Consider the following 15440-nt stretch of genomic DNA (forward strand, 5'->3'; position numbering starts at 1 on the left):
TCAATTAAACCATCAAATATTTGACTCCAAAACACCTATTCTAGAGCAACATGGAATCATGAGATTTTGACAGCACCTTTGTTTCAGTAATATGCTTTATCCTTGGTCTTTCTGGAGGTATGTCAGTCAACTTCCCACAGATTATTCTGAGCAGGAAGGGATCCACTGTTGTACAGAAAAAAATGGACTTGTTACCTGATGTGCAATAAGCCAATAATTACACACTTGAGAGACACTGACAATTTTTTTCAGAGTAGCTCCAGCCTGGGGGCTCAGCAGTATTCCACAAATCAAGCACGCCAACTAACTATCCAAACTTTTCACTATTGATACATTTTAACAAACAAAGGCATTAATGTTCATTATCTACAAGTCACATATTTCTCTTATCAAGTAGTATCCTATCTTTTATTGGTCAATGAGTCTCTCACTTCTCATGCTGATTAATCCCCACGGTCAGTCCTGCTCAGGCATCAGGGGGTCTCTGGGGTCGGGGGCCGTGATCTCCCCTGCCCCAATCGCCTTTCCCCACTCAGAGCTGACTCTGCAGTTACTGGGTTTATTAAGTGTCTTACTTATCTTGGGAGTTCTGCCAAATGTCCTCGTGGCCCGCAAATTCTGCACTCTTTGTGTCCACTATTATTGCTATTATCGCTATATCCTTCCCCCAGGCCCTGCCCAGGACTTAGATCACTGCAGCACTGCCGAGGCCTAAACCCCAACGAGGCAATTCCACCGACAAGCAATTTGTCAGAATTTCTAACACCCGGACTTCACACGGAGCTCGCTCGTTAGCTGCTGTTTCACAGATTACACCTTCAAATTCCACATTTTGCAGCGCCACGAGGATCTTCGAAGTCCAGCCCCTGGCGCTGCCCGGGAGGGAGGATGGCCCGGGACCGAGGAATGGCTGGGAACCGAGGCAGGCCCGGCGCGTCCCCAGCGCTGTCCGAGGCTCCCGGCACGGCAGGCCCGGCGTTTCCCGGGGCCGGCCCCGGAGCGCAGGAAGCGCCGCCCCGCCGGGCCCTCACGTGCCCTCCGCGCCTCCTGCCCGGCCGAGCCACGTCGGCGGGGGCGGAGCGGGGCGGGCCGGCCCCGGATGGAGCAGCGGGGGGAGGCGGCTCCAGCTGCCGCTCCAGCCCCAGCGCCCGCCGCCGCCGCCATTTAGCCATCCCGCCGGGCCGCCAGCGCCGGGACAGGCTGCGCGGGAGGGCTCCTGTCGCCGCGGCCGCCGCTGTCACCACCGTCACCGCCATGAGCCGCCTGCCGCAGCTGCTGCTGCTCGCCCTGCTGGTCTTCCCCGCCGCGCTGCTGCTCGGGGGCGGCCCAGGTGAGGGAGGGCGGGCGGCCGGCGCTGCCCGAGCGGGGCTGGCGGGTGTGTGTGGGCAAGTGTGTGTGGGGTTCTCCCCGGGGACGGGGCGCCGCTCCCGCCGGGCCTGCGGAGGCTCTGCCGAGAGGCGGCGGCTCCGCTCATTCATCCCCCGGCCGCCCAAGCACGTGGCCGCTGCCGGGGCTGCGGGGCCCGGCCCGGCCGAGGGCGGCTGGAGAGTGCGGGGCCCGGCCCGGCCTGTACCGCCCCAGCGGCCCGCCGTGTTGGGCAGGGCCCCGCGGGCACCGGCCTCGGGCCCGGCCGTGACAGCGGCCCGGGGGAGCCGCAGAGCCCCGCCTGAGGCGGCGGGTCTGTCCCTGTCCCCGCCGGCCCGCGGTGCCGGCTCCACATTCCCCGGCAGATGCGCCGGCTGCCACCCTGCCCTCCCACCTCGCCTGCCGCCGCCCCCCGAGTGTCCTTGGCGACACCCAGAGCGCTAATCTCTGTTTACGCCGTGGCGTTATCGGATTCACCATCTGGAAATTGCTTCCCTACTACTAAGTTTGGGAAGGCAGGAGAGGTGGGGAAGGCTCCTGGCCCAGCCCCTGCAGTGGGCTGCAGCTCCGGGATAAGAGTCCCTTCCCAGAGCTCTCCCTTCCCGCCGCTGCCACATCATCAGCCCCTCTGACATCCCTGGAAAGGCTGTGAGGGGTCTGAGGCTATTCTGGGCAGCAAACGGCAAAGGGTGCCTCCAGCCTAACTGTGTTAACGGTGTTAATTTTTAATTTAAAAACCCACCCCTTTATTTGTGAGAGTTTTTGTAAAAACTTAGTTTTTTGCAAACTTACAGACTTCAAACATCAAATGGAGTCACGGTACTTAAGGCTTAGGTTAAGTATAGCACATGGTCGAGCAAAAGTCTTTGAGTGTGCCTTCTGAAGACACTTGAGAAGAGAGCTTGTGTTTGCTCTTTCTAGCACCCAGGGGCAGTTCTTCAGTCACTTGTCCTGCTCAAGAATTCCTATTTCCCATGAAAGTTATCAAATGTTGCTTTTAAATTTTTTATTTATAGCAGCTAGGTCTTTTTTCAGACCCACGTAAATCAGTCATCCATTGATTTCTACTCTTTCATATTCAGAAAATGTTATGTTCATTAAAAAAAAAAACCCAACCTGTGATATTGTGCACATGTTTTAGCTCTCAGCCTTGCTTGCATGTGCTCTGAACTGCAAACAGACAGAACTTTGTCCCGTGGCCAATATTTTTGTTAATCGTATTTGCCCAGTGTTTGAATGTGTGAGGCTCGGCTCCACAAAAGCAAAGAGGCAGTGGACTCTCAGATTGCACTTACCTTGGAGCCTTGCTCTAGGTCACGTTTCTTTCTCTGACTGGTGTTGTGGTTCTGTTGGATATATGGCTATATATGATATTGAGGAGATCATAGTAAAAAAGGCATTCTTTATGTTTCAAAACTTGACTGAAAACTAGTACAAACCAAAAATTAGTAACTTTTTAGGTGTCTTTCAATGTGTTCTGTTATTACTGTGCTAATAACTTGTTAGAGTTGCTAGTCTTAGAAGGAACATTACTTACTAAATTAATTTCCTGCCAATAGCAATGCCTTATTTGTGCTTTTGTAATTGCAAAATTAAATTATTTTCGTAAGTTGACATGTTCAAGAATTGATCAACAGCTTTTTAGGTAAGTTGGTTGCCTTCTGCAAGTGTAGGCATTGCTGTGTGAATGCTGAACTTTTTGTCATCCAGATGTAAATTTTTGGTTTTGAACTTAGTGGCAGATAAAGGAGTAAGTGAGAAAGTTTTTAGCAAAGGAATAAGGCTGAAAGATCACCACAGACATCATTTGAATAGGAGATTTTTGCAACTGAGGCTTCAAAACACTGTATTGGACATGTGTTTAAGAAGTTCCTCAATCATTAGTTTGAGAATTGTGCTTAAACATCAGCTTTTTGTTGATTAACTAGACATTTAAAAGACTTTCTTCTGCTTGCATTTTGTTTTGGTAGGCTCAGGTTTATTAGTTGCAGCTCAAGATGCTACAGAAGATGAGGAAGCTGTGGAAGATACTATAGTTGAAGATGAAGATGATGAAGCTGAAGTTGAAGAAGATGAGCCAACAGACCTGGTAATTGTACATGAATGTTATTTGAAAAGTATGAATTAGGCCAGAGGTGCTTGAAGCTGGATAACATAAATAATTGAGTTTACTTACATTGCTTTTTTCAGGTAGCTATTTCCATGTATCTGATAAAGCTTGTGTTCAGTTAGAAGTGTCAGAAGACTTTATCTTTTCTTTGTGAATTACCAGTTGAAAATCCACATGGAGACAACCTAATTTCTGACTATCAAAACTGTAGACCACAAAAAAACCACACCGAGTGAGAGAACCACGTTCTTGTAGGAGCCCTCTGTAGTCCTTTTCTATCAGAAGCTGCACCTCAGTAAACTGAGAAGAACAGTGTGGGATAGAACTACTTCGTTCATTAGTATCTTTGATACTAATTTTTAGGGGACAACAGAGCCTTGGTTCTTAGTTAAGCTCAGAATGAATTCTGAAACCCTTGTTAAAAAAATACAACTAACTAAATTTACAACACAAACTCAAAAAGTTACCTCAAAAATCCCAAACAGAAAAGTTAAATGTTTTACAAGGTTTTGTGATCTGCTTATAGCAGTTGAGTCTTAGGCTTGCTAGGCACTTAGTGTGCTTAGAATGGTGCAAAATTTTCTCAAATCTCTTGGTGTACATTAAGGAAGTTTGGGATATTAGTAGGAGAAGACGTGCATAATAAAAATGCAGATTTGGTAAAGTGCTACTTGATTCTATGAGATTTTACTGCTGTTGTTAAGTCAATGAGCTTATGGTTGACCAGCTTTGCTAAGCTGTAGAAGGTATACTGTGTCAGTACTGACAGAATATTATTGAAGAACCTTTTGGATGTAATTTCTTTTTAATAAATCGTCTGACTCAGGTAAAAAACACGGTGCTTTTTAGGCAGTTTCTTTTATTTGTCACTGAAATAAAAGATAGGATTTTTCATAGTGTCTTGTGATCAAGATGCTACATGCTCAGCTCTGGTTCCCTATTTCATGGTATGTGTATAGCTGATCCTGTAGGATTTCCACTGCTTCAGGAGGTGGTTAAGCCATTAGCTGAGACTGTTCAATACCACATCAGCCTTGTTTTTGTTTGGTGGGGGTGGTGATGATCCCCTTGTGGAAAATAAGCCCTTAATGCTTGCATTTGTCAAATTAAAAAGTGAATCATCACAAGGTGAACTTGAACAAATGAGTCCACTTATGTAGTTCCAATAGCCTAGCCATTTCCAGGCATGCATAACACTTAACTAATTAAAATTGAATAGAAAGCTGCCTTAAACACTCCCTGTAGTGAAAGTAACTAATTTGTTTTATGGCTGTCTTTATTTTGGAGATGCTTGTTTTTTAAGTAGAAATAGCTTAGATGTGAACACTTAACATTTAGATTCTATTCTGTTCCTTCCACCTCCAAACAGAAGCCATACTGATGCTTTTTTATTCTAAATCCTTCAATAGAGCTAAATGTAGTTCAGATTAGTCACTCTGTCAGATGTAAAAAGTAAAAAGATAAATGCTGAAAGGGACACTCATCAAATCTAGAGGTAGAACAGACTATGTGCTAATCCTTCAAGAGCAGGAGTTGGTTCAAATACTTGCCACTGTTGCATGCTTTGACACGTAGGATTCTCATGAACCAAGCATGGTTTTTGCTTCACTGTTCATTATAGGATTTTTCAAAAAAGTCTCTTGTCTTAGACAGAAGAAAAAGAGGAAGAAGACTTGTCAGGAGAGCCTAAAGCCTCACCTAATGCTGATACAACCATCTTATTTGTGAAAGGTGAAGGTAAGAGTCCTCTGCTAATCTACCATTCTCTTTACTGTTGCTTAGACTACATCAGTGTTTGCCTAAAACAGTGAAGCTCTAAAACCACAGAGTCTGTTGTAGATGCTCTCTGTTAAGAATTGGCTGTGTGTTGTACATGAGGCTTGTAATGGTTGATTATTTTTTTGTGTGTTTCAGACTTTCCAGCGAACAACATTGTAAAATTTCTGGTGGGCTTCACCAATAAGGGCACAGAGGATTTCATTGTTGAGTCTCTGGACGCTTCTTTCCGGTACCCTCAGGATTACCAGTTTTACATCCAGAACTTCACAGCTCTCTCTCTGAACACAGTAGTTCCACCACAGAGACAAGCCACGTTTGAGTACTCCTTTATCCCTGCTGAGCCTATGGGTGGTCGTCCTTTTGGTCTGGTTATCAATCTCAACTACAGAGATGCAAATGTAAGCCTGATGCTCTAATTCATTTGAATCTTTCTCGTTCATCTGGAGGTGTCAGGAAGGAACTACTGAGTCAAGTACCTCTCCAGAAAGTGAATGCCTCTGTTGTATTTAAGCAAATCAGTAGATACATAAGCATAGCAAGTGACTGCCTGCATGCACTTAAAGTTGTATCAGCAGTGGAAGCTGGAGTGCCTTAGAACTGTAGTAGGCAAGAAAACTTTTGTGCTTTTATGCATTGAGTGAAACTAGCACAACTTGTAACCTTAAGAAAGTCTTGTGCAGGAGTTGCTGCTTTCTAGAATTTCTCCAAGAATATGGAAAAAGGTAAAAATTTGTGTATGTGTTGAAGAAATGAATTTAAAATGTTATGTGCAAACTTTGTTCTAGGGCAACGTTTTTCAAGATGCTGTCTTCAATCAAACTGTTACAATTATTGAAAAAGAAGATGGGCTGGATGGAGAAACGTAAGGAGACTGGAGATCAGGTTTAATGGGTGCACTGGTAGAGCAGGTTATTGGTGGTGCCAGTGAAAATAGTTATTGTATTGTCATTTTATTGAATGTTAGGTATTGTCATTTTATTGAATGTTAGGTTTTGTTTATAACTTAGCAGCATTTGACAGACTGAAAATATGAACTTTTCCCAAAATTAAGATCTCTGTTATTAGTGGGGATCTTCAGGACTGGTACTGTGTCAGTGAGAAATTTACAGATGTGCTTTAGCTCAGAAGGGTTAAGCCTGGAACAGGACCTGATGTTATTACAGCTGCATAGCAGCTCAAAGCTGTTAAACTTTTGTTATGCTATTGTGCTTTTCCCTAAGAGTTAAAAGATGCAGAGAGTCCATAATATTAGGCTATAGGTCCTGCTGGCAGGACTGGAATAGCTTTCTTCTGGAACACTGCAGTGTAATCTAAGATTACATAAACCAAAAGATGTATTTGGAGTACCAAAGAGCAGAGCAAAGAATGGCTGAATTCCTCTCACCCCTGTCTGTAGTAGGTATCTTTCAGGAGTGATTTTTTCCAGAGATTGGGGTAGATCTGACACACCGAATATCTTTCAAGCATATGCTGTGTTAAAATGCTTTTAAATATTGTAGCACTGGAATGGAATTTTAAGTGAAGATGTGTGTTTAAAAAGTTAGTCTTCAGAAATACTGGTAGACAGTGCTGAATATGTGAATTGTCCTGCCACAGATAGAAATTGCCTCTTGAGCTAGCTTCCTTCTAAAAAAAGATCATCCAAAAGAAATAGCTGTTGCATTAATTTGTATTTCTTAAATACAATGGTATAAATTAAAGAACAATTCATCACATGAAAATTTGTGATACTCTGAAAAAGGAGCTCTCAAAACAATTAAAATACCACAATCTGTTTGCATGAATGTCCTGTGAACAGGTAATTGCCCTATAACAGGTGTTTCAATTAAGTATCTTCTTTAGTTTAACTATAATTTCCTTTATTGTAAATGAGAGTTCAGATGTTCAGCTTGGAATAAATTCTTTACTTGTAAGTTCCTTAATCCCCAAATCAATTCTAGCTATAGCTTAGGTTTACATCTTGCTAAATATCAACAGATACTTCAGATAAAATTCTTCAAAACAAATCCGAATGCACAGATTAAGAAAATTGATTTTGTAGGTAGAGTTCTAGCTGTGGAACACAGAGCAAGATAAGTAAGGGCTGTCAAAGCTCTGTTGCAAATTAATAGTGTCCTAGCAGTTTTGCAATAGCATGCTAAAAGCATATAGACTTTTAAGGGTCTTAAAAGTGATTAAAGCTGTCACAGACCTAAATATTTCCTGTGACCCAATATCTTGAAACTTCATGATAGTGCAAAAGAATTCTTGACGTTACTAAATTTCAATATTTATTTATTATAACTTTTTTTTAATTTGTGCATCATTTTTCAAATGTTCTATTGTTCAGAATTAAACTTATGATTACAGTTTCTAAAATCCAAGTCAGAATACTTACATGATAGTTGTTGAAACTTTAGTTTCAGATTCCTTGGGTATTTTTCCCACTTGCCCTCTACAGAAGTTCTTGGGAAAGATTAAGTGGATGTGTTGCTGAAGTTAGGCTTAATTTCTATGCCTCTTCATAAACTCTCTTTAGAACTTGACATTTTTAGTTAATGGTTTCTTAAACTGTTTTTTAAAGGATCTTCATGTACATGTTTCTTGCTGGACTTGGTCTGCTGGTCATTGTTGGCCTACATCAGTTACTGGAGTCTAGGAAGGTGGGTAGTGTGTTTGGCTGTGTACTTGTTAATACAAGACCTTTCTGATATGAAAAGAAAGCAATTCAGTGATTGCTTCTGGCATATGATGTTAAAGGTAGAAGATTTATTTTTAGAACCTTAGAGGTTCCTGAGGAAACTAGAGCATTCTTAAAAATTGTTCCTAATGGAAGTTACTTTGCTGAGCGTCTGCCCTTTGGCTCCACACTGAAGTGGTTGAGTTGGAATACCTTCTGATCACTGGATGTCTGTGTCTACTGGTTGAGTACTTAGTGGGTAGATTTTCCCTGTGCTCTCTATTTCTGCCTATTAGTTTAATCCAGGTCAGACTTCAGGGGAAAACAGCTGTCAGTCCTTCATTTAATTCTTAGCAAAACTTTGCCATAATGTTGATTATTTAGCAAGATCAAGTCACATATGAGAATATTGTGCTAATCTGAGAAAGCAAAATGAAACTTGTCATCACAAAGTTGGACTAATCATCAGCAAAAGGCAGAATGAATTTGCCCAGGTGTGCATGAAATCTTGGTGCCTTTATGTGGAATAAGTGGTGTAAGGTACAGAGCTTAGGGGAATAAATTACTAATGGCAAAGACAGCTGTGTATATTGACTAGCCTTAAGTTTGTACCTTAGTGAAGTAATTGTAATTCACTAGATGTAGCATCTTCAGTAATTTCTAATACTTGTGCTATCCAGGTCTTACTTAAAAGAAAAATCTTTATTCTTGCTTGAATTTTCAGAGGAAAAGACCGGTACAGAAAGTAGAGATGGGAACATCAAATCAGAACGATGTTGATATGAGCTGGATTCCCCAAGAAACTTTAAATCAAATAAGTAAGTAGTCTGCCTTTTACAAACTACACCATAACAAATGTAACTTGACCAATTAATTGTAACTGAATAAGTAGTTGATACAAATTTCTTAGAAGAGCATGTATCTTCTAGGAAATAACAAATTGTCTCAAGCACTGTGTTTAAGGATTAGATTATTACTTTAACAGACTATTCCTTGTAGAACAAACTTCACTGGTTGATAAAATAATGACTATCAGTAACTTTTACAATTTGTTCTGTAGAATATTTTTCAACAGTATAAGATCTCTACCCAAAACCTGGAATGCAAAGATGGTTTAAATAGGAGAAAGTAGCTGTCATCTCAGAGTTTCTGTAAGTTGTTTGGAAGTTTGCCTATAGAGCAAAGTCTTAAGTAAGCATTAGAAATGTGTTTTTAACTAAAGCCACACTAATACTTGTTATTGATGTCCTTCACAAATCCAGAAGTTCTACCTGATACCTGAAATGTCAACACAAAACCCATTATCTGATTTCTTTGGACTGTGGATATTTCTAACTTCTCTTACTGTTTCTTCTCTTTGCTTTCCCGTGGCTTCAGTGCAGAGTAGAAGAGGTGAGGCAGACTCTCATGAGCTGCAGAGTGAAAAATGCTAAATGTGTTGTCCATGTAATAACTAGGCATGGGTAGAAATGCAGCTTCCTGCATGCTGTGACTGGTGAAGTAGCATGAGCAGGGAAAGATGCAGAACAGATGCATGCAATGGCATGCATTTTATATACTTCTAGATTGATGTTTTCATGTATTGTGTGGATATATTTCTGGTTATATTGTAGAAACATAGTAGAATATTACTGAAGTGTTGTTGTCTTCTCTCATGGTTCCTAGAATTCTTTTTCTAAAGGGCAGGTGTATATCTAGCCTTCCCGACTTACCTTGGTGTATCAGGCTGATAAACTCCTGTCATCAGGAGCAGTTACTGGTGTGAGATGAGAAAGCCTCAATGAAGTGCATTCTACACAAGTTTGAAAACCCTTTGCGGGAGATACCCTTACTTGGCAAAGACTGCAGTTTTGATCAAATAAGCAAGCATATTCTGAGCTTCATTTGGTGCAGAAGGGCTAGAGGCCTTAGCTGTGATATGAAGTGGTGCCAGAAGTTGATGACTTCGTGCTTTTTTAATTCCTTTACCTTTAAGAGTACTTACACAGCGTAAGTATAAAGAGTAGTGCTTTACTTAGTGTGAAGATAAAAGCTTTCATGTACACTTTATTCTGTGAGACACTAGAATAGTATAAAATCCAGACACAGGAATTTGAAAGGTCTTAATCTGGCAAGAAAAACTGAAGGTCTAAATGCTACTTTTTGCTGAAGGGCAAGCTGACTTTAAAAGAGTTCAAATTCTGGTAATGTTTGGTCCCCACCATCATCCTTTTCTTGAGCCAAAGAGGTATTTGTATCTTGGTACTTAAAGTTTAGGAAAAACTATGTTTAAGTTGTTCTTAATTGTGGCTTTCTCAGCTCCAGGTTAGTTTCAGTTAGAGCTCTGCACTAGAATTCTCTAAAATACATGACCTTGAAGATCTCAGACATTCTTGACTTTTTTGTTATTGACACTTGATATTGTACTGATTGGCCTGTAAGGGCATGATGGCTGCTCCTTGTGTTTGCACAGACTCTAAACAGGGAAGGTTACTGGATATTGTTCTGTGTAAGAAAATTGGTCACCAGATGCACTTAGCAATCACTTCAGCACCTCATGTGAAGTATTGAAGCTTCTCCACAATAATCATAGAACCACAGAATGGTTTGGTTTGGAAGGAGCCTTAAAGATCATCCAGCCAAATTTGGATGCTTCCTGGAAAAGTGCAGTTTTCCACAACAAAGGCACTTTTCTTCTGCTGTTAGTTGTATGAATGTGGAAATACTACATGCAAGACAGAGCTGTCTAAAGAAGAGTCAATCTTAAATTCTTCAGGCATGTAAACTCAAGGCAGTGGTCATCAAAATAATTCATTTAACTTTCTAAAAGTGTAATTACTGACCATGAAAATTTTCTAAGCAGCAGAACTTGCAGTTTCCCATAGGGATGGCATAGGGTTTTGGGTTGGGTTTTTTTTGCATTTTAGTAACTGAGAAATAGGACAAACCTTACCCTGTTGTTGCATGTTACAGAATGGAAATGTATTTTTTTGTTACCTTCTGTTTAGGGTGCTGGTAGTTCAAAAGCCTTAACAAGTTGTTTGAACCAGCTTCTCTGTGGTGATGCATTGCACTAGAAGGGCAGCTTGTCTTGTGTTTGGGAGGAGAAAAATACATGCTCATGTAACAATTGCTATTGATGCAACCATCTCTTTTTTTTTTTTTTTTTTCTTTTCTTTTTAATCTAGATAAAGCTTCACCGAGGAGGTTGCCCTACAAGAGGGCACAGAAGAGACCAGTGGGCTCTGATGAGTAATGTTAACTAGTGCACCAGTTGAACCTTTACTAATTCTGCCTGTTTGGTTTTTTTGGATTGGAGTAGTGCAGAGAACCCATATCACCATAAGGAAAATACTGCTAAACATTTGGACTGAACAGATTAACTGAATGGTGTTAATATTACTGAAAATGCACTTCTCTTTTAAATTTTTTTTTAATTGTTGGGGGTCAGGGGGGAGGTAGCCATTAAGATTTGTGCCTGCGTGTGTAAGCGGTTGGTCTTAACAGAAACATGTTACCTGAAATGTGCCTTTAGAGTTCTTTGTAATGCTGGCTTGCCATCTGTACATTGTCATTGAAGGATTTTTCTCCTCTCCCTAATCTGAATGTCTGGTGACTTTAATCTGTCTTGATTGTATCATATCTGTATCAGAAGCTGAATGCATTGTTCTTATTCAGTGAGTAACATTACTCTCTACAAGGTGCGCACACCGCGGTTTGTGTGTGTGGTCCTGTCTCAGTGGCCAGGCGCTGATCATCTCAACTTCTGCATAGTTTTCATTCTAAAGGCACAATTGGGTATAGCTGCTTGTAGTGGTAGATATTTTGCTGCTGTTTTGATCTGGGCATGCAGTGACCTAAAAATCTGAACTTAGCTGCATAGATGCTAGGAAGGCTCTTGCACAGCAGCAGAACTTGTGAAGCATGGAATTTGTGTGCTGAATTGGTATTACTTCATAAATTTCTTTTTTTTATACCCAATTTGTTAAATGGTTAGTTTTTGAATTGTGCCAGCATCTTAGGTATTCAGATTATAGTGGTAGTTCTGCAATGTTTACTCAAGAAACTGTTGAATAAGCCAGAAAAACTTCACAGCGAGTTCTCGGTTCTCTCTCCTAAGAACTAGAATGTCATATGTATCAAAATGCCAATTTATTTTTTTTAAAGCTTTACAAGGATTTGCTGTACACACTTGAAACTGGATTTGAAAAACAGTTGGCTTCAAATAATTCTTTTTATTAGCAATCTATTTAATTCATCCTTTATAGTTTTTAAATCTGACGTTTTCACACTGGTCAGTATGTTGGTCTGAGGTTTTTTTTCACTTTGTCTTTCTTAATCTGTAACGCAGATGCATATTCATCACTAGCTGCATGTTGGTTCATTAGTCAAGCAGAAAAAAAATCAAAGTATGCAGCATCAAAACAAGAATTCTTTTTGTGGCTTACATGATTACCAGGTACTGAGGTATTGATCCACATCCACTGTGTTCAGGAATTAACTGACAGGGAAAAGAGCCAACATGCAGAACATCAGTTTGCTTGGACAAGTCTTGAACTCAACTGCCTCTCTTTCTACGTCTGAATGCTATCTGAAAGCTTGTTGAGTTCAGGAAGAGGCATAATTTGAGGCCTCCGTTGTCTTCTTTTCCTCCGTTTTCTGATCCCCACCTGTGAAAATGCCAGTTTAGTTCCACACTTGGTCTGCAGGAGCTGAACTTCTGAGCCGATAAATGCTGAGTGATCCTTCCAAGTCCTGCCACAGGGTGTTTGAAGCATCTAGGCTCTGAAACTACCTGTGCTGGCACTGTTTTGTTACATGCCTTGCCAGAATGAACTGTGAAGATGTTCTTGACTCATATTGCTATGAGATGCTTTGTTCAACTTCCTGAAAATACAGCTAGTCCAGGCAGAGTATTCTTTGGAGTTAAGGTTGCTTGTTAGTCAGATCATTCAGGAAACAGCTGAATGCTGCCCTCATAAGGGGTATCTCCACTCAAATGGTGTAGAACAGCTTTAGTTCCCTTTAGTGATATAATCTGACTGGTTGTGTGGTGGATTTGCGGGCTTGTATTCCAGCTTGCATTGATTCAGCAGAGTGTTTATGAATTAAATGCTTCCTGTGCTAAAGCCCCATAGTGATTGCAGCACCTGATGCACTGAACTTGGAACTTCCCTCTCTTGGATTATGTCTAACCTGGCATCGAGAGGGGTTTTTTTCACCTTCTTGTCATAGGTCATCCTGAACTGTATACTCTTAATTCTTCCCAAGATTTAAAGGTACTCTTTGAGGGGATGGTGATGATACAGCGCTATGCCAGGAAAAAAGACAAAGTATCAGAACAGAGGATATTAATTTTAATATCCTAGTTTTATTTGTACAAATAAGAAATATGCATTTGAATGCTGAGTTCTCTTTTCTGCACTCAGTGGCTGACTTCCAGATGCTTAAGTTGTAAGCATGAAAGAAGAGAGAGGACAGCTTGCACTGGAACCAGCAGTGGGAAAGTCCAGGTGTACCAAGGCTGTCTTTCTGATGATACAACTTGGCATTCACTGTAGATGGTTCATAGTGTCTTTCTTAGCCAGAAGCAGTTCATAAGAGCAGGGGCCAGTAGACCACTGCTGCTCATGATGAATGTCATAACATTTTTTAAGTATTTGTTTCTTATGAATTTGCTGTAGTTGAATAACATTCCAGCATGCAGTGGTAACTGAGCTTTGGCATCTCTAGTATTATTTCTAGTGAATAAGCCTATTACACTCAGATTTCTTAAATTGGGGGTGTCGCTTTATTCTGTCAGTTAGAAACTTTTATTTTGGTACTTGAATTTTCTACTCAGTTTTTAAACAGGGATAGCTTAGTGTCACAGGTATGTTGCTGGATATCAATATTATTATTACTAGCTGAGTAGGGTGTAGTTTTGTTACTTAAAGATGAGACAACAGCAGTTCTGCCTGTCTCTGCCACCCATTTCCATTTGGCAGCACAAGCATGCTGTATAATCCAGCATTCTTACTAGTTCTCAGCCAGCTTAATACACTGCCATACAGCTGCTCCTGGGGGCTCTAAAAAGAGTGACAACTTGAAAGAAGATGTGGGTTAGGATTTCTTTATTAGTAAAAGATGTTAACATGGTTTTAGAGGGCAAATGAACTGTGGGCTTAGAGTGAATTCACTCACAGCTTCTTAACGTACTCAAAAAATTGTGAAGACCTAACAATTCTACACTTGGGGTAGGAAAAACAGCTTTAGAGTTCACATCTACAGAGTCAGCAAAGCATTAATTTAGGCTACTCTTGAACTGCATGTGATACCTGTAGCCCTCTGTATGCTGTCTGCTTTCTGGCAGCAGTTAATTTTTTTCCCCAGTATCCTTCAATCTGAGAAAGAAGAGTGGCTGCTGTCAGACTAAAGGACAGAGATTCATTTGTACAAAATTACTAAATTGTAGGCTGTGGAGCTGTATGGAACAGACCAGGGATGGCAGTGCTTCTGCTTGTTCTAAAACACTTAAGCTAAACAACTTCCTTAGCTTGGAAAAGGTGTAATAAAATGTATCATTTACTGGCTAGTCCTAGAATGCATGGTGCTAAACATAGTGTTGCAGGTGAGAGCTCTGAATCCAGGGAAGTCAAATACTAAAGTAGGCTGGTTGTCCTGTTTTCCAGTGTGCTTGATGTACTGAGCAGTGGAGAGTCTGTTCTCTTTTCTTCTCCAAAGGAAGGACAGTACCTACCTCATAGGAGTGACATAAGGGCTGTTTCAAGAGTGTTTTGAAGTTATTTGAGACTTGCACAATACACTTCCATGGAGATAGTAAGACACAGCACTAGTGTAGATGGTTGACAACTGTACACATAAATCCATACTGTACTAATTTAATCCCCTCACTGACCAGAATTTGGCAGCTTTACACTTTGATATTTCTAAAATACGCAGAGGAGTTGCAATTAACATACAGAGGAGAGCAAAGCCAGAAAGATCTCTTAGTTTCTGCAAAAGTTTATAGGTGGGCTAAGTATCATTCTCCTGACATTTTTTCCATTTATCTCTAAATTTTCCCAGGGATTTTTTCTAATCAGTTGATACAGATGATTGTTTATGTATCTACAATCAACAGTCAATTTAAGAATGACTGATTGTTTTGGATGATTAAGTTCAGGTGATGTACTGCAACTGAAGTGTTAAATTATCATTTAATTTCTTACCTGCTGACTTGCATTTATAAGTGAGATCAGATCTCTTGAAAACAGCTGCAGGTTTTTTGTAAAGTATATTTGATTTTTTTTTCTTAGCATTGTGTAGCGCTTTTTTTTTTTTTTTAATAAAGCATGAGTATGGCACCCAAAAAAAGGCCTTTTCCTTGATAAGCAATCGGTAGTAGCAAATATGCAAAGTGTGAAAACATGCCATTCTTAAAAATCTGCCTTTCTACCGGTGTAATTGGAATGGAAATAATATTGAGCAAGTACTCTGTGATGTTTCAGACAATGCACTAATAATTAAGATTAGAATTCTTTTAAGAGAGGGCCCTGGGAAAATGTT

At 40.7% G+C, this 15440-nt stretch overlaps 1 protein-coding gene across 1 annotated transcript; it reads left to right on the forward strand.

Moving 5' to 3' along the window:
* The first annotated feature begins 1223 nt into the window (after positions 1-1223).
* On the forward strand, positions 1224-15217 carry SSR1 (signal sequence receptor subunit 1). Its single transcript, XM_083867726.1, has 8 exons — positions 1224-1330; positions 3336-3454; positions 5125-5212; positions 5390-5652; positions 6040-6116; positions 7818-7896; positions 8638-8731; positions 11081-15217. Exons 1-8 carry the CDS (start codon positions 1255-1257, stop codon positions 11146-11148), a joined length of 864 nt encoding a protein of 287 aa, XP_083723852.1. The 5' UTR covers positions 1224-1254; the 3' UTR covers positions 11149-15217.
* The last annotated feature ends 223 nt before the right edge of the window (positions 15218-15440 follow it).

The sequence above is a fragment of the Zosterops lateralis genome, assembly GCF_965231275.1.
Source record: "Zosterops lateralis genome assembly, chromosome: 1".
NCBI classification, from domain to species: Eukaryota; Metazoa; Chordata; class Aves; order Passeriformes; family Zosteropidae; genus Zosterops; species Zosterops lateralis.